Source organism: Taudactylus pleione, unplaced genomic scaffold, assembly GCF_031769625.1.
Source record: "Taudactylus pleione unplaced genomic scaffold, aTauple2 ptg001421l, whole genome shotgun sequence".
NCBI classification, from domain to species: Eukaryota; Metazoa; Chordata; class Amphibia; order Anura; family Myobatrachidae; genus Taudactylus; species Taudactylus pleione.
This window is the reverse complement of record NW_028285820.1, coordinates 858,057-879,654: the sequence shown is the minus strand read 5'-3', so window position 1 is coordinate 879,654 and position 21,598 is coordinate 858,057. Positions and strand designations below refer to the sequence as shown.

General features: G+C 48.2%; 1 protein-coding gene across 1 annotated transcript in view; it reads right to left on the bottom strand.

Moving 5' to 3' along the window:
- Positions 1–21,598, bottom strand: part of LOC148442681 (uncharacterized) — a 120,955-nt gene that overhangs the window by 79,353 nt on the left and 20,004 nt on the right. The window contains exon 2 of the mRNA XM_088463663.1: positions 355–504. Coding sequence (XP_088319789.1) covers positions 355–432 — 78 coding nt within the window. The 5' untranslated portion in view covers positions 433–504. The remainder of the gene's footprint in view (positions 1–354; positions 505–21,598) is intronic.

The following is a 21,598-nucleotide window of genomic DNA, read 5'->3' as shown; positions in this document are numbered from 1 at the left end:
GTCATGTCCCTGTATTATTACTATAGATATAAATTATATTACTATGACATTCCCAGATCCCCTCACCTCCTCAGTCATGTCCCTGTATTATTACTATAGATTCTAAGTGATGTTACTGTGACACTCCCAGATCCCCTCACCTCCCCAGTCATGTCCCTGTATTACTATAGATATGTGATGTCACTGTGACACTCCCAGATCCTCTCACCTCCCCAGTCATGTCCCTGTATTATTACTATAGATATATGTGATATTGCTATGACATTTCCAGATCCCCTCACCTCCCCAGCCATGTCCCTGTATTATTACTATAGATATAAGAGAGCTCACTGTGACACCCCCAGAGCTTCTTACCTCCCCAGTCAGCAGGCAGATGATCTCCAGGGTGAGATGTAAGATCCTCTCAGTCCTGTGACTCCCGTCCTTGTCCATATTCAGTGAATCAGTGAGAATACAGAATGTGTGACGTGTAATAAAGACTCTGGTTTCTCACAGTAGGATTATCTAAGAATAAATCACAGGGAACACATATAACACAGACATGTAACACTGAGTGACCAGTAAGTCTCTCCTTTGCCCCCAGCCATAAATCCCCGGTCAGTGCCTGTCAGAGGTTCCTGTGACCCAGCCACATAAGACTCCTCAGAGGCCATCACACAACGATGTACTGCATAAGGTTACACCAATGCTCCTCTCCTGGCCGGGGGTCTTAACCTTCCAGACACATATCAGATGCTCTTTGCACCACTGGAAATAAGTTACATCAGTGTTAGGACACTGGGCCTGATTCAGACCCACTCGCAAGCGCTATGGGCTCGCGAGCGGGTTGATGTTAGGCCACTGCGCATGCGCAAGCTGGAGCTGGCTCCAACGTGCACATGCGCGAGACCCGGCTAGATACGCGCGCTCCAGCGCTCCGGGTCTCACACCAAAAGGGGGCGGCTGTCGATGTTGATCGACAGCTCACACCGTTTTGGGAGGCATGGCGTGGGGGTGGCTTCACAAACAGAGGCGTTCCCATGCTAACGCCTGCCATTTGTGGGCGGCCCCACTGACACACCAGTGATGTCAGTGGGAGAGCTTCCGGCTATATTAGAGCCAGAAGCTCTCTGGTGTTTGCGGCCATGAGACCCTACCACAAAGGTCTCGTCGCAAGGCCGATGGTCGCGATGGTCTTGACCATCGATACCATCATCCTGTCCGCTCGCAAAAGCTGTGGGTGGTGAACCACAGCTCTGCGAACGGCCAGGAGGCCGCTCCAAAAACTATAAAAAAAAACCCTGATTCAGAGCGAGCGCTCTTTCAGAGCATCCGGCTCTGAATCAGGGCGACTGCTCTTTATTTTATATCTGGCCTGCAGAACCTCTGTGTCACCAGAGGTGCTGCTTATGTATTCTGACATTGTCTCCTCACATGCAGGAGTTATTATCACTCCCCTGTTGAACCACCCGCACCTATCTCACAAACTTTTATTCCTTCCCCTAACCATGCAAACAGCTGCTGATAGATTGTTTTCCATAGATTGTATTCCATGGCCTGAACCTGATCTCCTGTCTACTGGACTTCTGCAAAAAGCAGCTCCACTGATGTCTGTGAGTCTGTCATCTACTCTGCAGCTTTTTATCTTTGCTTGTATCCAGTCTGTATATCCCCAGCCTATAATATGTGCAGCTATAGCCAGCTGGGCCTCTGCAAGCTGTCCCTCCTATTACTGTATGTGACTCTGACTCATCCACTCTGCAGTATATGGTTCTTGTTTGTACCCAGTCTGTATATCTCCAGCCTATAATATGTGCAGCTAAAGCCAGCTGGGCCTCTGCAAGCTGTCCCTCCTATTACTGCATGTGACTCTGACTCACCCACTCTGCAGCATATGGTTCTTGTTTGTACCCAGTCTGTATATCCCCAGCCTATAATATATGCAGCTAAAGCCAGCTGGGTCTCTGCGAGCTGTCCCTCCTATTGCTGCATGTGACTCTGACTCACCCACTCTGCAGTATATGGTTCTTGTTTGTACCCAGTCTGTATATCCCCAGCCTATAATATGTGCAGCTAAAGCCAGCTGGGCCTCTGCAAGCTGTGCCTCCTATTACTGCATGTGACTCTGACTCATCCACTCTGCAGTATATGGTTCTTGTATGTACCCAGTCTGTATATCCCCAGCCTATACTATGTGCAGCTAAAGCCAGCTGGGCCTCTGCAAGCTGTCCCTCCTATTACTGTATGTGACTCTGACTCACCCACTCTGCAGTATATGGTTCTTGTTTGTATCCAGTCTGTATATCCTCAGCCTATAATATGTGCAGCTAAAGCCAGCTGGGCCTCTGCAAGCTGTCCCTCCTATTACTGCATGTGACTCTGACTCACCCACTCTGCAGTATACGGTTCTTGTTTGTATCCAGTCTGTATATCCTCTGCCTATAATATGTGCAGCTAAATCCAGCTGGGCCTCTGCAAGCTGTCCCTCCTGTTACTGCATGTGACTCTGACTCACCCACTCTGCAGTATATGGTTCTTGTTTGTATCCAGTCTGTATATCCTCTGCCTATAATATGTGCAGCTAAATCCAGCTGGGTCTCTGCGAGCTGTCCCTCCTATTGCTGCATGTGACTCTGACTCATCCACTCTGCAGTATATGGTTCTTGTTTGTACCCAGTCTGTATATCCCCAGCCTATAATATGTGCAGCTAAAGCCAGCTGGGCCTCTGCAAGCTGTGCCTCCTATTACTGCATGTGACTCTGACTCATCCACTCTGCAGTATATGGTTCTTGTATGTACCCAGTCTGTATATCCCCAGCCTATACTATGTGCAGCTAAAGCCAGCTGGGCCTCTGCAAGCTGTCCCTCCTATTACTGTATGTGACTCTGACTCACCCACTCTGCAGTATATGGTTCTTGTTTGTATCCAGTCTGTATATCCTCAGCCTATAATATGTGCAGCTAAAGCCAGCTGGGCCTCTGCAAGCTGTCCCTCCTATTACTGCATGTGACTCTGACTCACCCACTCTGCAGTATACGGTTCTTGTTTGTATCCAGTCTGTATATCCTCTGCCTATAATATGTGCAGCTAAATCCAGCTGGGCCTCTGCAAGCTGTCCCTCCTGTTACTGCATGTGACTCTGACTCACCCACTCTGCAGTATATGGTTCTTGTTTGTATCCAGTCTGTATATCCTCTGCCTATAATATGTGCAGCTAAATCCAGCTGGGCCTCTGCAAGCTGTCCCTCCTATTACTGCATGTGACTCTGACTCACCCACTCTGCAGTATACGGTTCTTGTTTGTATCCAGTCTGTATATCCCCAGCCTATAATATGTGCAGCTAAAGCCAGCTGGGCCTCTGCAAGCTGTCCCTCCTATTACTGCATGTGACTCTGACTCACCCACTCTGCAGCATATGGCTCTTGTTTGTATCCAGTCTGTATGTCCCCAGCCTATAATATGTGCAGCTAAAGCCAGCTAGGCCTCTGCAAGCTGTCCCTCCTATTACTGCATGTGAATCTGACTCACACACTCTGCAGTATATGGTTCTTGTTTGTACCCAGTCTGTATATCTCCAGCCTATAATATGTGCAGCTAAAGCCAGCTGGGCCTCTGCAAGCTGTCCCTCCTATTACTGTATGTGACTCTGACTCACCCACTCTGCAGTATATGGTTCTTGTTTGTATCCAGTCTGTATATCCCCAGCCTATAATATGTGCAGCTAAAGCCAGCTGGGCCTCTGCAAGCTGTCCCTCCTATTGCTGCATGTGACTTTGACTCACCCACTCTGCAGTATATGGTTCTTGTTTGTACCCAGTCTGTATATCCCCAGCCTATAATATGTGCAGCTAAAGCCAGCTGGGCCTCTGCAAGCTGTTCCTCCTATTGCTGCATGTGACTCTGACTCATCCACTCTGCAGCATATGGTTCTTGTTTGTATCCACTCTGTATATCCCCAGCCTATACTATGTGCAGCTAAAGCCAGCTGGGCCTCTGCAAGCTGTCCCTCCTGTTACTGCATGTGACTCTGACTCACCCACTCTGCAGTATATGGTTCTTGTTTGTATCCAGTCTGTATATCCTCTGCCTATAATATGTGCAGCTAAATCCAGCTGGGCCTCTGCAAGCTGTCCCTCCTATTACTGCATGTGACTCTGACTCACCCACTCTGCAGTATATGGTTCTTGTTTGTACCCAGTCTGTATATCCCCAACCTATAATATGTGCAGCTAAAGCCAGCTGGGCCTCTGCAAGCTGTCCCTCCTATTACTGCATGTGACTCTGACTCACCCACTCTGCAGTATATGGTTCTTGTATGTACCCAGTCTGTATATCTCCAGCCTATAATATGTGCAGCTAAAGCCAGCTGGGCCTCTGCAAGCTGTCCCTCCTATTGCTGCATGTGACTCACTCATCCACTCTGCAGTATACGGTTCTTGTTTGTATCCAGTCTGTATATCCCCAGCCTATAATATGTGCAGCTAAAGCCAGCTGGGCCTCTGCAAGCTGTCCCTCCTATTGCTGCATGTGACTCTGACTCACCCACTCTGCAGTATATGGTTCTTGTATGTACCCAGTCTGTATATCTCCAGCCTATAATATGTGCAGCTAAAGCCAGCTAGGCCTCTGCAAGCTGTGCCTCCTATTACTGCATGTGACTCTGACTCACCCACTCTGCAGTATATGGTTCTTGTATGTACCCAGTCTGTATATCTCCAGCCTATAATATGTGCAGCTAAAGCCAGCTGGGCCTCTGCAAGCTGTCCCTCCTATTACTGCATGTGACTCTGACTCACCCACTCTGCAGTATATGGTTCTTGTTTGTATCCAGTCTGTATATCTCCAGCCTATAATATGTGCAGCTAAAGCCAGCTGGGCCTCTGCAAGCTGTCCCTCCTATTACTGCATGTGACTCTGACTCACCCACTCTGCAGTATATGGCTCTTGTTTGTATCCAGTCTGTATATCCCCAGCCTATAATATGTGCAGCTAAAGCCAGCTGGGCCTCTGCAAGCTGTCCCTCCTATTACTGCATGTGACTCTGACTCACCCACTCTGCAGTATATGGTTCTTGTTTGTACCCAGTCTGTATATCTCCAGCCTATAATATGTGCAGCTAAAGCCAGCTGGGCCTCTGCAAGCTGTCCCTCCTATTGCTGCATGTGACTCTGACTCACCCACTCTGCAGTATATGGTTCTTGTTTGTATCCAGTCTGTATATCTCCAGCCTATAATATGTGCAGCTAAAGCCAGCTGGGCCTCTGCAAGCTGTCCCTCCTATTACTGCATGTGACTCTGACTCACCCACTCTGCAGTATATGGTTCTTGTTTGTATCCAGTCTGTATATCTCCAGCCTATAATATGTGCAGCTAAAGCCAGCTGGGCCTCTGCAAGCTGTCCCTCCTATTACTGTATGTGATTCTGACTCACCCACTCTGCAGTATATGGTTCTTGTTTGTATCCAGTCTGTATATCCTCAGCCTATAATATGTGCAGCTAAAGCCAGCTGGGCCTCTGCAAGCTGTCCCTCCTATTGCTGCATGTGACTCTGACTTACCCACTCTGCAGTATATGGTTCTTGTTTGTACCCAGTCTGTATATCCCCAGCCTATAATATGTGCAGCTAAAGCCAGCTGGGCCTCTGCAAGCTGTCCCTCCTATTACTGCATGTGACTCTGACTCACCCACTCTGCAGTATATGGTTCTTGTATGTACCCAGTCTGTATATCTCCAGCCTATAATATGTGCAGCTAAAGCCAGCTAGGCCTCTGCAAGCTGTCCCTCCTATTACTGCATGTGACTCTGACTCACCCACTCTGCAGTATATGGCTCTTGTTTGTATCCAGTCTGTATATCCCCAGCCTATAATATGTGCAGCTAAAGCCAGCTGGGCCTCTGCAAGCTGTCCCTCCTATTACTGTATGTGACTCTGACTCATCCACTCTGCAGTATATGGTTCTTGTTTGTACCCAGTCTGTATATCCCCAGCCTATAAGATGTGCAGCTAAAGCCAGCTGGGCCTCTGCAAGCTGTGCCTCCTATTACTGCATGTGACTCTGACTCATCCACTCTGCAGTATATGGTTCTTGTTTGTACCCAGTCTGTATATCCCCAGCCTATAATATGTGCAGCTAAAGCCAGCTGGGCCTCTGCAAGCTGTGCCTCCTATTACTGCATGTGACTCTGACTCATCCACTCTGCAGTATATGGTTCTTGTATGTACTCAGTCTGTATATCCCCAGCCTGTAATATGTGCAGCTAAAGCCAGCTGGGTCTCTGCAAGCTGTCCCTCCTATTACTGTATGTGACTCTGACTCACCCACTCTGCAGCATATGGTTCTTGTTTGTATCCACTCTGTATATCCCCAGCCTATACTATGTGCAGCTAAAGCCAGCTGGACCTATGCTAGCTGTCCCTCCTATTACTGCATGTGACTCTGACTCATCCACTCTGCAGCATATGGTTCTTGTTTGTACCCAGTCTGTATATCCCCAGCCTATAATATGTGCAGCTAAAGCCAGCTGGGCCTCTGCAAGCTGTCCCTCCTATTACTGCATGTGACTCTGACTCACCCACTCTGCAGTATATGGTTCTTGTTTGTATCCAGTCTGTATATCCTCAGCCTATAATATGTGCAGCTAAATCCAGCTGGGCCTCTGCAAGCTGTCCCTCCTATTGCTGCATGTGACTCTGACTCACCCACTCTGCAGTATATGGTTCTTGTTTGTACCCAGTCTGTATATCTCCAGCCTATAATATGTGCAGCTAAAGCCAGCTAGGCCTCTGCAAGCTGTCCCTCCTATTACTGTATGTGACTCTGACTCACCCACTCTGCAGTATATGGTTCTTGTTTGTATCCAGTCTGTATATCCCCAGCCTATAATATGTGCAGCTAAAGCCAGCTGGGTCTCTGCAAGCTGTCCCTCCTATTACTGCATGTGACTCTGACTCACCCACTCTGCAGCATATGGTTCTTGTTTGTATCCAGTCTGTATATCCCCAGCCTATAATATGTGCAGCTAAAGCCAGCTGGGCCTCTGCAAGCTGTCCCTCCTATTACTGCATGTGACTCTGACTCACCCACTCTGCAGCATATGGTTCTTGTTTGTACCCAGTCTGTATATCCCCAGCCTATAATATGTGCAGCTAAAGCCAGCTGGGCCTCTGCAAGCTGTCCCTCCTATTACTGCATGTGACTCTGACTCACCCACTCTGCAGTATATGGTTCTTGTTTGTATCCAGTCTGTATATCCTCTGCCTATAATATGTGCAGCTAAATCCAGCTGGGCCTCTGCAAGCTGTCCCTCCTATTACTGCATGTGACTCTGACTCATCCACTCTGCAGCATATGGTTCTTGTTTGTATCCACTCTGTATATCCCCAGCCTATAATATGTGCAGCTAAAGCCAGCTGGGCCTCTGCAAGCTGTGCCTCCTATTACTGCATGTGACTCTGACTCACCCACTCTGCAGTATATGGTTCTTGTTTGTATCCAGTCTGTATATCCTCTGCCTATAATATGTGCAGCTAAATCCAGCTGGGCCTCTGCAAGCTGTCCCTCCTATTACTGCATGTGACTCTGACTCACCCACTCTGCAGTATATGGTTCTTGTTTGTACCCAGTCTGTATATCCCCAGCCTATAATATGTGCAGCTAAAGCCAGCTGGGCCTCTGCAAGCTGTCCCTCCTATTACTGCATGTGACTCTGACTCACCCACTCTGCAGTATATGGTTCTTGTATGTACCCAGTCTGTATATCTCCAGCCTATAATATGTGCAGCTAAAGCCAGCTGGGCCTCTGCAAGCTGTCCCTCCTATTGCTGCATGTGACTCTGACTCATCCACTCTGCAGTATATGGCTCTTGTATGTATCCAGTCTGTATATCCCCAGCCTATAATATGTGCAGCTAAAGCCAGCTGGGCCTCTGCAAGCTGTCCCTCCTATTACTGCATGTGACTCTGACTCACCCACTCTGCAGTATATGGCTCTTGTTTGTATCCAGTCTGTATATCCCCAGCCTATAATATGTGCAGCTAAAGCCAGCTGGGTCTCTGCAAGCTGTCCCTCCTATTACTGTATGTGACTCTGACTCATCCACTCTGCAGTATATGGTTCTTGTTTGTACCCAGTCTGTATATCCCCAGCCTATAATATGTGCAGCTAAAGCCAGCTGGGCCTCTGCAAGCTGTCCCTCCTATTACTGCATGTGACTCTGACTCACCCACTCTGCAGTATATGGTTCTTGTTTGTATCCACTCTGTATATCCCCAGCCTATACTATGTGCAGCTAAAGCCAGCTGGGCCTCTGCAAGCTGTCCCTCCTATTACTGCATGTGACTCTGACTCACCCACTCTGCAGTATATGGTTCTTGTTTGTATCCAGTCTGTATATCCTCAGCCTATAATATGTGCAGCTAAAGCCAGCTGGGCCTCTGCAAGCTGTCCCTCCTATTGCTGCATGTGACTCTGACTCACCCACTCTGCAGTATATGGTTCTTGTATGTACCCAGTCTGTATATCTCCAGCCTATAATATGTGCAGCTAAAGCCAGCTGGGTCTCTGCAAGCTGTCCCTCCTATTACTGCATGTGACTCTGACTCACCCACTCTGCAGTATATGGTTCTTGTATGTACCCAGTCTGTATATCTCCAGCCTATAATATGTGCAGCTAAAGCCAGCTGGGCCTCTGCAAGCTGTGCCTCCTATTACTGCATGTGACTCTGACTCACCCACTCTGCAGTATATGGTTCTTGTTTGTACCCAGTCTGTATATCCCCAGCCTATAATATGTGCAGCTAAAGCCAGCTGGGCCTCTGCAAGCTGTCCCTCCTATTGCTGCATGTGACTCTGACTCACCCACTCTGCAGTATATGGCTCTTGTTTGTATCCAGTCTGTATATCCCCAGCCTATAATATGTGCAGCTAAAGCCAGCTGGGCCTCTGCAAGCTGTCCCTCCTATTGCTGCATGTGACTCTGACTCATCCACTCTGCAGTATATGGCTCTTGTTTGTATCCAGTCTGTATATCCCCAGCCTATAATATGTGCAGCTAAAGCCAGCTGGGCCTCTGCAAGCTGTCCCTCCTATTACTGCATGTGACTCTGACTCACCCACTCTGCAGTATATGGCTCTTGTTTGTATCCAGTCTGTATATCCCCAGCCTATAATATGTGCAGCTAAAGCCAGCTGGGCCTCTGCAAGCTGTCCCTCCTATTACTGCATGTGACTCTGACTCACCCACTCTGCAGTATATGGTTCTTGTTTGTACCCAGTCTGTATATCTCCAGCCTATAATATGTGCAGCTAAAGCCAGCTGGGCCTCTGCAAGCTGTCCCTCCTATTACTGTATGTGACTCTGACTCACCCACTCTGCAGCATATGGTTCTTGTTTGTATCCACTCTGTATATCCCCAGCCTATACTATGTGCAGCTAAAGCCAGCTGGGCCTCTGCAAGCTGTCCCTCCTATTACTGCATGTGACTCTGACTCACCCACTCTGCAGTATATGGCTCTTGTTTGTACCCAGTCTGTATATCCCCAGCCTATAATATGTGCAGCTAAAGCCAGCTGGGCCTCTGCAAGCTGTCCCTCCTATTGCTGCATGTGACTCTGACTCATCCACTCTGCAGTATATGGCTCTTGTTTGTATCCAGTCTGTATATCCCCAGCCTATAATATGTGCAGCTAAAGCCAGCTGGGCCTCTGCAAGCTGTCCCTCCTATTACTGCATGTGACTCTGACTCACCCACTCTGCAGTATATGGCTCTTGTTTGTATCCAGTCTGTATATCCCCAGCCTATAATATGTGCAGCTAAAGCCAGCTGGGCCTCTGCAAGCTGTCCCTCCTATTGCTGCATGTGACTCTGACTCATCCACTCTGCAGTATATGGCTCTTGTTTGTATCCAGTCTGTATATCCCCAGCCTATAATATGTGCAGCTAAAGCCAGCTGGGCCTCTGCAAGCTGTCCCTCCTATTACTGCATGTGACTCTGACTCACCCACTCTGCAGTATATGGCTCTTGTTTGTATCCAGTCTGTATATCCCCAGCCTATAATATGTGCAGCTAAAGCCAGCTGAGCCTCTGCAAGCTGTCCCTCCTATTACTGTATGTGACTCTGACTCACCCACTCTGCAGTATACGGTTCTTGTTTGTATCCAGTCTGTATATCCCCAGCCTATAATATGTGCAGCTAAAGCCAGCTGGGCCTCTGCAAGCTGTCCCTCCTATTGCTGCATGTGACTCTGACTCACCCACTCTGCAGTATATGGTTCTTGTATGTACCCAGTCTGTATATCTCCAGCCTATAATATGTGCAGCTAAAGCCAGCTAGGCCTCTGCAAGCTGTGCCTCCTATTACTGCATGTGACTCTGACTCATCCACTCTGCAGTATATGGTTCTTGTATGTACCCAGTCTGTATATCCCCAGCCTATAATATGTGCAGCCAAAGCCAGCTGGGCCTCTGCAAGCTGTCCCTCCTATTACTGCATGTGACTCTGACACCCACTCTGCAGTATATGGTTCTTGTTTGTATCCACTCTGTATATCCCCAGCCTATACTATGTGCAGCTAAAGCCAGCTGGGCCTCTGCAAGCTGTCCCTCCTATTGCTGCATGTGACTCTGACTCATCCACTCTGCAGTATATGGCTCTTGTTTGTATCCAGTCTGTATATCCCCAGCCTATAATATGTGCAGCTAAAGCCAGCTGGGCCTCTGCAAGTTGTCCCTCCTATTACTGCATGTGACTCTGACTCACCCACTCTGCAGTATATGGCTCTTGTTTGTATCCAGTCTGTATGTCCCCAGCCTATAATATGTGCAACTAAAGCCAGCTGGGCCTCTGCAAGCTGTCCCTCCTATTACTGCATGTGACTCTGACTCACACACTCTGCAGTATATGGCTCTTGTTTGTATCCAGTCTGTATATCCCCAGCCTATAATATGTGCAGCTAAAGCCAGCTGGGCCTCTGCAAGCTGTCTCTCCTATTGCTGCATGTGACTCTGACTCATCCACTCTGCAGTATATGGCTCTTGTTTGTATCCAGTCTGTATATCCCCAGCCTATAATATGTGCAGCTAAAGCCAGCTGGGCCTCTGCAAGCTGTCCCTCCTATTACTGCATGTGACTCTGACTCACCCACTCTGCAGTATATGGCTCTTGTTTGTATCCAGTCTGTATATCCCCAGCCTATAATATGTGCAGCTAAAGCCAGCTGGGTCTCTGCAAGCTGTCCCTCCTATTACTGTATGTGACTCTGACTCATCCACTCTGCAGTATATGGTTCTTGTTTGTACCCAGTCTGTATATCCCCAGCCTATAATATGTGCAGCTAAAGCCAGCTCGGCCTCTGCAAGCTGTGCCTCCTATTACTGCATGTGACTCTGACTCATCCACTCTGCAGTATATGGTTCTTGTATGTACTCAGTCTGTATATCCTCAGCCTATAATATGTGCAGCTAAAGCCAGCTGGGTCTCTGCAAGCTGTCCCTCCTATTACTGTATGTGACTCTGACTCATCCACTCTGCAGTATATGGTTCTTGTTTGTATCCAGTCTGTATATCTCCAGCCTATACTATGTGCAGCTAAAGCCAGCTGGGCCTCTGCAAGCTGTCCCTCCTATTACTGCATGTGACTCTGACTCACCCACTCTGCAGTATATGGTTCTTGTTTGTATCCAGTCTGTATATCCTCAGCCTATAATATGTGCAGCTAAATCCAGCTGGGCCTCTGCAAGCTGTGCCTCCTATTACTGCATGTGACTCTGACTCATCCACTCTGCAGTATATGGTTCTTGTTTGTATCCACTCTGTATATCCCCAGCCTATACTATGTGCAGCTAAAGCCAGCTGGGCCTCTGCAAGCTGTCCCTCCTATTACTGCATGTGACTCTGACTCACCCACTCTGCAGTATATGGTTCTTGTTTGTACCCAGTCTGTATATCCCCAGCCTATAATATGTGCAGCTAAAGCCAGCTGGGCCTCTGCAAGCTGTCCCTCCTATTACTGCATGTGACTCTGACTCACCCACTCTGCAGTATATGGTTCTTGTATGTACCCAGTCTGTATATCTCCAGCCTATAATATGTGCAGCTAAAGCCAGCTGGGCCTCTGCAAGCTGTGCCTCCTATTACTGTATGTGACTCACTCATCCACTCTGCAGTATATGGTTCTTGTATGTACCCAGTCTGTATATCCCCAGCCTGTAATATGTGCAGCTAAAGCCAGCTGGGCCTCTGCAAGCTGTCCCTCCTATTACTGCATGTGACTCTGACTCACCCACTCTGCAGCATATGGTTCTTGTTTGTATCCACTCTGTATATCCCCAGCCTATACTATGTGCAGCTAAAGCCAGCTGGGCCTCTGCAAGCTGTCCCTCCTATTACTGCATGTGACTCTGACTCATCCACTCTGCAGCATATGGTTCTTGTTTGTACCCAGTCTGTATATCCCCAGCCTATAATATGTGCAGCTAAAGCCAGCTGGGCCTCTGCAAGCTGTCCCTCCTATTACTGCATGTGACTCTGACTCACCCACTCTGCAGTATATGGTTCTTGTATGTACCCAGTCTGTATATCTCCAGCCTATAATATGTGCAGCTAAAGCCAGCTGGGCCTCTGCAAGCTGTCCCTCCTATTACTGTATGTGACTCTGACTCACCCACTCTGCAGTATATGGTTCTTGTATGTACCCAGTCTGTATATCTCCAGCCTATAATATGTGCAGCTAAAGCCAGCTAGGCCTCTGCAAGCTGTGCCTCCTATTACTGCATGTGACTCTGACTCATCCACTCTGCAGTATATGGTTCTTGTATGTACCCAGTCTGTATATCTCCAGCCTATAGTATGTGCAGCTAAAGCCAGCTGGGCCTCTGCAAGCTGTCCCTCCTATTACTGCATGTGACTCTGACTCACCCACTCTGCAGTATATGGTTCTTGTATGTACCCAGTCTGTATATCTCCAGCCTATAATATGTGCAGCTAAAGGCAGCTGGGTCTCTGCAAGCTGTCCCTCCTATTACTGCATGTGACTCTGACTCACCCACTCTGCAGTAGACGGTTCTTGTTTGTATCCAGTCTGTATATCCCCAGCCTATAATATGTGCAGCTAAAGCCAGCTGGGCCTCTGCAAGCTGTCCCTCCTATTGCTGCATGTGACTCTGACTCACCCACTCTGCAGCATATGGTTCTTGTTTGTATCCAGTCTGTATATCCCCAGCCTATAATATGTGCAGCTAAAGCCAGCTGGGCCTCTGGAAGCTGTCCCTCCTATTACTGCATGTGACTCTGACTCACCCACTCTGCAGTATATGGTTCTTGTTTGTACCCAGTCTGTATATCCCCAGCCTATAATATGTGCAGCTAAAGCCAGCTGGGCCTCTGCAAGCTGTCCCTCCTATTACTGCATGTGACTCTGACTCATCCACTCTGCAGTATATGGTTCTTGTTTGTACCCAGTCTGTATGTCCCCAGCCTATAATATGTGCAACTAAAGCCAGCTGGGCCTCTGCAAGCTGTCCCTCCTATTACTGCATGTGAATCTGACTCACCCACTCTGCAGTATATGGTTCTTGTTTGTATCCAGTATGTATATCCCCAGCCTATAATATGTGCAGCTAAAGCCAGCTGGGCCTCTGCAAGCTGTCCCTCCTATTACTGCATGTGACTCTGACTCACCCACTCTGCAGTATATGGTTCTTGTTTGTACCCAGTCTGTATATCCCCAGCCTATAATATGTGCAGCTAAAGCCAGCTGGGCCTCTGCAAGCTGTTCCTCCTATTGCTGCATGTGACTCTGACTCATCCACTCTGCAGCATATGGTTCTTGTTTGTACCCAGTCTGTATATCCCCAGCCTATAATATGTGCAGCTAAAGCCAGCTGGGACTCTGCAAGCTGTCCCTCCTATTACTGCATGTGACTCTGACTCACCCACTCTGCAGTATATGGTTCTTGTATGTACCCAGTCTGTATATCTCCAGCCTATAATATGTGCAGCTAAAGCCAGCTGGGCCTCTGCAAGCTGTCCCTCCTATTACTGCATGTGACTCTGACTCACCCACTCTGCAGTATATGGCTCTTGTTTGTATCCAGTCTGTATATCCCCAGCCTATAATATGTGCAGCTAAAGCCAGCTGGGCCTCTGCAAGCTGTCCCTCCTATTACTGCATGTGACTCTGACTCACCCACTCTGCAGTATATGGTTCTTGTATGTACCCAGTCTGTATATCTCCAGCGTATAATATGTGCAGCTAAAGCCAGCTAGGCCTCTGCAAGCTGTGCCTCCTATTACTGCATGTGACTCACTCATCCACTCTGCAGTATATGGTTCTTGTTTGTATCCAGTCTGTATATCCCCAGCCTATAATATGTGCAGCTAAAGCCAGCTGGGCCTCTGCAAGCTGTCCCTCCTATTACTGCATGTGACTCTGACTCACCCACTCTGCAGTATATGGCTCTTGTTTGTATCCAGTCTGTATATCTCCAGCCTATAATATGTGCAGCTAAAGCCAGCTGGGCCTCTGCAAGCTGTCCCTCCTATTACTGCATGTGACTCTGACTCACCCACTCTGCAGTATATGGCTCTTGTTTGTACCCAGTCTGTATATCCCCAGCCTGTAATATGTGCAGCTAAAGCCAGCTGGGCCTCTGCAAGCTGTCCCTCCTATTGCTGCATGTGACTCTGACTCACCCACTCTGCAGTATATGGTTCTTGTTTGTACCCAGTCTGTATATCCCCAGCCTATAATATGTGCAGCTAAAGCCAGCTGGGCCTCTGCAAGCTGTCCCTCCTATTACTGTATGTGACTCTGACTCATCCACTCTGCAGTATATGGCTCTTGTTTGTATCCAGTCTGTATATCCCCAGCCTATAATATGTGCAGCTAAAGCCAGCTGGGCCTCTGCAAGCTGTCCCTCCTATTACTGTATGTGACTCTGACTCATCCACTCTGCAGTATATGGTTCTTGTTTGTACCCAGTCTGTATATCCCCAGCCTATAATATGTGCAGCTAAAGCCAGCTGGGCCTCTGCAAGCTGAACCTCCTATTACTGTATGTGACTCTGACTCACCCACTCTGCAGCATATGGTTCTTGTTTGTATCCACTCTGTATATCCCCAGCCTATACTATGTGCAGCTAAAGCCAGCTGGGCCTCTGCAAGCTGTCCCTCCTATTGCTGCATGTGACTCTGACTCACCCACTCTGCAGCATATGGTTCTTGTTTGTATCCAGTCTGTATATCCCCAGCCTATAATATGTGCAGCTAAAGCCAGCTGGGCCTCTGCAAGCTGTCCCTCCTATTACTGCATGTGACTCTGACTCACCCACTCTGCAGTATATGGTTCTTGTATGTACCCAGTCTGTATATCTCCAGCCTATAATATGTGCAGCTAAAGCCAGCTAGGCCTCTGCAAGCTGTGCCTCCTATTACTGCATGTGACTCTGACTCATCCACTCTGCAGTATATGGTTCTTGTATGTACCCAGTCTGTATATCCCCAGCCTATAATATGTGCAGCTAAAGCCAGCTGGGCCTCTGCAAGCTGTCCCTCCTATTACTGCATGTGACTCTGACTCACCCACTCTGCAGTATATGGCTCTTGTTTGTATCCAGTCTGTATATCCCCAGCCTATAATATGTGCAGCTAAAGCCAGCTGGGCCTCTGCAAGCTGTCCCTCCTATTACTGCATGTGACTCTGACTCACCCACTCTGCAGTATATGGTTCTTGTATGTACCCAGTCTGTATATCCCCAGCCTATAATATGTGCAGCTAAAGCCAGCTGGGCCTCTGCAAGCTGTCCCTCCTATTGCTGCATGTGACTCTGACTCATCCACTCTGCAGTATATGGCTCTTGTTTGTATCCAGTCTGTATATCCCCAGCCTATAATATGTGCAGCTAAAGCCAGCTGGGCCTCTGCAAGCTGTCCCTCCTATTACTGCATGTGACTCTGACTCACCCACTCTGCAGTATATGGCTCTTGTTTGTATCCAGTCTGTATGTCCCCAGCCTATAATATGTGCAACTAAAGCCAGCTGGGCCTCTGCAAGCTGTCCCTCCTATTGCTGCATGTGACTCTGACTCACCCACTCTGCAGTATATGGTTCTTGTTTGTATCCAGTCTGTATATCCTCAGCCTATAATATGTGCAGCTAAAGCCAGCTGGGCCTCTGCAAGCTGTCCCTCCTATTACTGCATGTGACTCTGACTCATCCACTCTGCAGTATATGGTTCTTGTATGTACCCAGTCTGTATATCCCCAGCCTATAATATGTGCAGCTAAAGCCAGCTGGGCCTCTGCAAGCTGTCCCTCCTATTACTGCATGTGACTCTGACACCCACTCTGCAGTATATGGCTCTTGTTTGTATCCAGTCTGTATATCCCCAGCCTATAATATGTGCAGCTAAAGCCAGCTGGGCCTCTGCAAGCTGTCCCTCCTATTACTGCATGTGACTCTGACTCACCCACTCTGCAGTATATGGCTCTTGTTTGTATCCAGTCTGTATATCCCCAGCCTATAATATGTGCAGCTAAAGCCAGCTGGGTCTCTGCAAGCTGTCCCTCCTATTACTGTATGTGACTCTGACTCATCCACTCTGCAGTATATGGTTCTTGTTTGTACCCAGTCTGTATATCCCCAGCCTATAATATGTGCAGCTAAAGCCAGCTGGGCCTCTGCAAGCTGTGCCTCCTATTACTGCATGTGACTCTGACTCATCCACTCTGCAGTATATGGTTCTTGTATGTACTCAGTCTGTATATCCCCAGCCTGTAATATGTGCAGCTAAAGCCAGCTGGGTCTCTGCAAGCTGTCCCTCCTATTACTGCATGTGACTCTGACTCACCCACTCTGCAGTATATGGTTCTTGTTTGTATCCAGTCTGTATATCCTCAGCCTATAATATGTGCAGCTAAATCCAGCTGGGCCTCTGCAAGCTGTCCCTCCTATTGCTGCATGTGACTCTGACTCACCCACTCTGCAGTATATGGCTCTTGTTTGTACCCAGTCTGTATATCCCCAGCCTGTAATATGTGCAGCTAAAGCCAGCTGGGCCTCTGCAAGCTGTCCCTCCTATTACTGTATGTGACTCTGACTCACCCACTCTGCAGCATATGGTTCTTGTTTGTATCCAGTCTGTATATCCTCAGCCTATAATATGTGCAGCTAAATCCAGCTGGGTCTCTGCAAGCTGTCCCTCCTATTACTGCATGTGACTCTGACTCATCCACTCTGCAGTATATGGTTCTTGTATGTACCCAGTCTGTATATCCTCAGCCTATAATATGTGCAGCTAAAGCCAGCTGGGCCTCTGCAAGCTGTCCCTCCTATTACTGCATGTGACTCTGACTCACACACTCTGCAGTATATGGTTCTTGTTTGTACCCAGTCTGTATATCTCCAGCCTATAATATGTGCAGCTAAAGCCAGCTGGGCCTCTGCAAGCTGTCCCTCCTATTACTGTATGTGACTCTGACTCACCCACTCTGCAGTATATGGTTCTTGTTTGTATCCAGTCTGTATATCCCCAGCCTATAATATGTGCAGCTAAAGCCAGCTGGGTCTCTGCAAGCTGTCCCTCCTATTACTGCATGTGACTCTAACTCACCCACTCTGCAGCATATGGTTCTTGTTTGTACCCAGTCTGTATATCCCCAGCCTATAATATGTGCAGCTAAAGCCAGCTGGGCCTCTGCAAGCTGTCCCTCCTCTTACTGCATGTGACTCTGACTCACCCACTCTGCAGTATACGGTTCTTGTTTGTATCCAGTCTGTATATCCCCAGCCTATAATATGTGCAGCTAAAGTCAGCTGGGCCTCTGCAAGCTGTCCCTCCTATTACTGCATGTGACTCTGACTCACCCACTCTGCAGTATATGGTTCTTGTATGTACCCAGTCTGTATATCTCCAGCCTATAATATGTGCAGCTAAAGCCAGCTGGGCCTCTGCAAGCTGTGCCTCCTATTACTGCATGTGACTCTGACTCATCCACTCTGCAGTATATGGTTCTTGTATGTACCCAGTCTGTATATCCCCAGCCTATAATATGTGCAGCTAAAGCCAGCTGGGCCTCTGCAAGCTGTCCCTCCTATTACTGCATGTGACTCTGACTCATCCACTCTGCAGTATATGGCTCTTGTTTGTATCCAGTCTGTATATCCCCAGCCTATAATATGTGCAGCTAAAGCCAGCTGGGCCTCTGCAAGCTGTCCCTCCTATTACTGCATGTGACTCTGACTTACCCACTCTGCAGTATATGGTTCTTGTTTGTACCCAGTCTGTATATCCCCAGCCTATAATATGTGCAGCTAAAGCCAGCTGGGCCTCTGCAAGCTGTCCCTCCTATTACTGCATGTGACTCTGACTCACCCACTCTGCAGTATATGGTTCTTGTATGTACCCAGTCTGTATATCTCCAGCCTATAATATGTGCAGCTAAAGCCAGCTGGGTCTCTGCAAGCTGTCCCTCCTATTACTGCATGTGACTCTGACTCATCCACTCTGCAGTATATGGTTCTTGTATGTACCCAGTCTGTATATCCCCAGCCTATAATATGTGCAGCTAAAGCCAGCTGGGCCTCTGCAAGCTGTCCCTCCTATTACTGCATGTGACTCTGACACCCACTCTGCAGTATATGGCTCTTGTTTGTATCCAGTCTGTATATCCCCAGCCTATAATATGTGCAGCTAAAGCCAGCTGGGTCTCTGCAAGCTGTCCCTCCTATTACTGTATGTGACTCTGACTCATCCACTCTGCAGTATATGGTTCTTGTTTGTATCCAGTCTGTATATCCTCAGCCTATAATATGTGCAGCTAAATCCAGCTGGGCCTCTGCAAGCTGTCCCTCCTATTGCTGCATGTGACTCTGACTCACCCACTCTGCAGTATATGGTTCTTGTTTGTATCCAGTCTGTATATCCCCAGCCTATAATATGTGCAGCTAAAGCCAGCTGGGTCTCTGCAAGCTGTCCCTCCTATTGCTGCATGTGACTCTGACTCATCCACTCTGCAGTATATGGTTCTTGTTTGTACCCAGTCTGTATGTCCCCAGCCTATAATATGTGCAACTAAAGCCAGCTGGGCCTCTGCAAGCTGTCCCTCCTATTACTGTATGTGACTCTGACTCACCCACTCTGCAGTATATGGTTCTTGTTTGTATCCAGTCTGTATATCCCCAGCCTATAATATGTGCAGCTAAAGCCAGCTGGGTCTCTGCAAGCTGTCCCTCCTATTACTGCATGTGACTCTGACTCACCCACTCTGCAGCATATGGTTCTTGTTTGTACCCAGTCTGTATATCCCCAGCCTATAATATGTGCAGCTAAAGCCAGCTGGGCCTCTGCAAGCTGTCCCTCCTATTACTGCATGTGACTCTGACTCACCCACTCTGCAGCATATGGTTCTTGTTTGTACCCAGTCTGTATATCCCCAGCCTATAATATGTGCAGCTAAAGCCAGCTGGGCCTCTGCAAGCTGTCCCTCCTATTACTGCATGTGACTCTGACTCATCCACTCTGCAGCATATGGTTCTTGTTTGTATCCAGTCTGTATATCCCCAGCCTATAATATGTGCAGCTAAAGCCAGCTGGGCCTCTGCAAGCTGTCCCTCCTATTACTGCATGTGACTCTGACTCACCCACTCTGCAGTATACGGTTCTTGTTTGTATCCAGTCTGTATATCCCCAGCCTATAATATGTGCAGCTAAAGCCAGCTGGGCCTCTGCAAGCTGTCCCTCCTATTGCTGCATGTGACTCTGACTCACCCACTCTGCAGTATATGGCTCTTGTTTGTATCCAGTCTGTATATCCCCAGCCTATAATATGTGCAGCTAAAGCCAGCTGGGCCTCTGCAAGCTGTCCCTCCTATTGCTGCATGTGACTCTGACTCATCCACTCTGCAGTATATGGCTCTTGTTTGTATCCAGTCTGTATATCCCCAGCCTATAATATGTGCAGCTAAAGCCAGCTGGGTCTCTGCAAGCTGTCCCTCCTATTACTGCATGTGACTCTGACTCACCCACTCTGCAGTATATGGCTCTTGTTTGTATCCAGTCTGTATATCCCCAGCCTATAATATGTGCAGCTAAAGCCAGCTGGGTCTCTGCAAGCTGTCCCTCCTATTACTGCATGTGACTCTGACTCACCCACTCTGCAGTATATGGTTCTTGTATGTACCCAGTCTGTATATCTCCAGCCTATAATATGTGCAGCTAAAGCCAGCTGGGCCTCTGCAAGCTGTCCCTCCTATTGCTGCATGTGACTCTGACTCATCCACTCTGCAGTATATGGTTCTTGTTTGTATCCAGTCTGTATATCCTCAGCCTAAAATATGTGCAGCTAAATCCAGCTGGGCCTCTGCAAGCTGTCCCTCCTATTGCTGCATGTGACTCTGACTCACCCACTCTGCAGTAGACGGTTCTTGTTTGTATCCAGTCTGTATATCCCCAGCCTATAATATGTGCAGCTAAAGCCAGCTGGGCCTCTGCAAGCTGTCCCACCTATTACTGCATGTGACTCTGACTCACCCACTCTGCAGTATATGGCTCTTGTTTGTATCCAGTCTGTATATCCCCAGCCTATAATATGTGCAGCTAAAGCCAGCTGGGCCTCTGCAAGCTGTCCCTCCTATTACTGTATGTGACTCTGACTCATCCACTCTGCAGTATATGGTTCTTGTTTGTACCCAGTCTGTATATCCCCAGCCTATAATATGTGCAGCTAAAGCCAGCTGGGCCTCTGCAAGCTGTCCCTCCTATTACTGCATGTGACTCTGACTCACCCACTCTGCAGTATATGGCTCTTGTTTGTATCCAGTCTGTATATCCCCAGCCTATAATATGTGCAGCTAAAGCCAGCTGGGCCTCTGCAAGCTGTCCCTCCTATTACTGTATGTGACTCTGACTCACCCACTCTGCAGCATATGGTTCTTGTTTGTATCCACTCTGTATATCCCCAGCCTATACTATGTGCAGCTAAAGCCAGCTGGGCCTCTGCAAGCTGTCCCTCCTATTACTGCATGTGACTCTGACTCATCCACTCTGCAGTATATGGTTCTTGTATGTACCCAGTCTGTATATCCCCAGCCTGTAATATGTGCAGCTAAAGCCAGCTGGGCCTCTGCAAGCTGTCCCTCCTATTACTGCATGTGACTCTGACTCACCCACTCTGCAGTATATGGCTCTTGTTTGTACCCAGTCTGTATATCCCCAGCCTATAATATGTGCAGCTAAAGCAAGGTGGGCCTCTGCAAGCTGTCCCTCCTATTGCTGCATGTGACTCTGACTCATCCACTCTGCAGTATATGGTTCTTGTTTGTACCCAGTCTGTATATCTCCAGCCTATAATATGTGCAGCTAAAGCCAGCTGGGCCTCTGCAAGCTGTCCCTCCTATTACTGTATGTGACTCTAACTCACCCACTCTGCAGCATATGGTTCTTGTTTGTACCCAGTCTGTATATCCCCAGCCTATAATATGTGCAGCTAAAGCCAGCTGGGCCTCTGCAAGCTGTCCCTCCTATTACTGCATGTGACTCTGACTCACCCACTCTGCAGCATATGGTTCTTGTTTGTACCCAGTCTGTATATCCCCAGCCTATAATATGTGCAG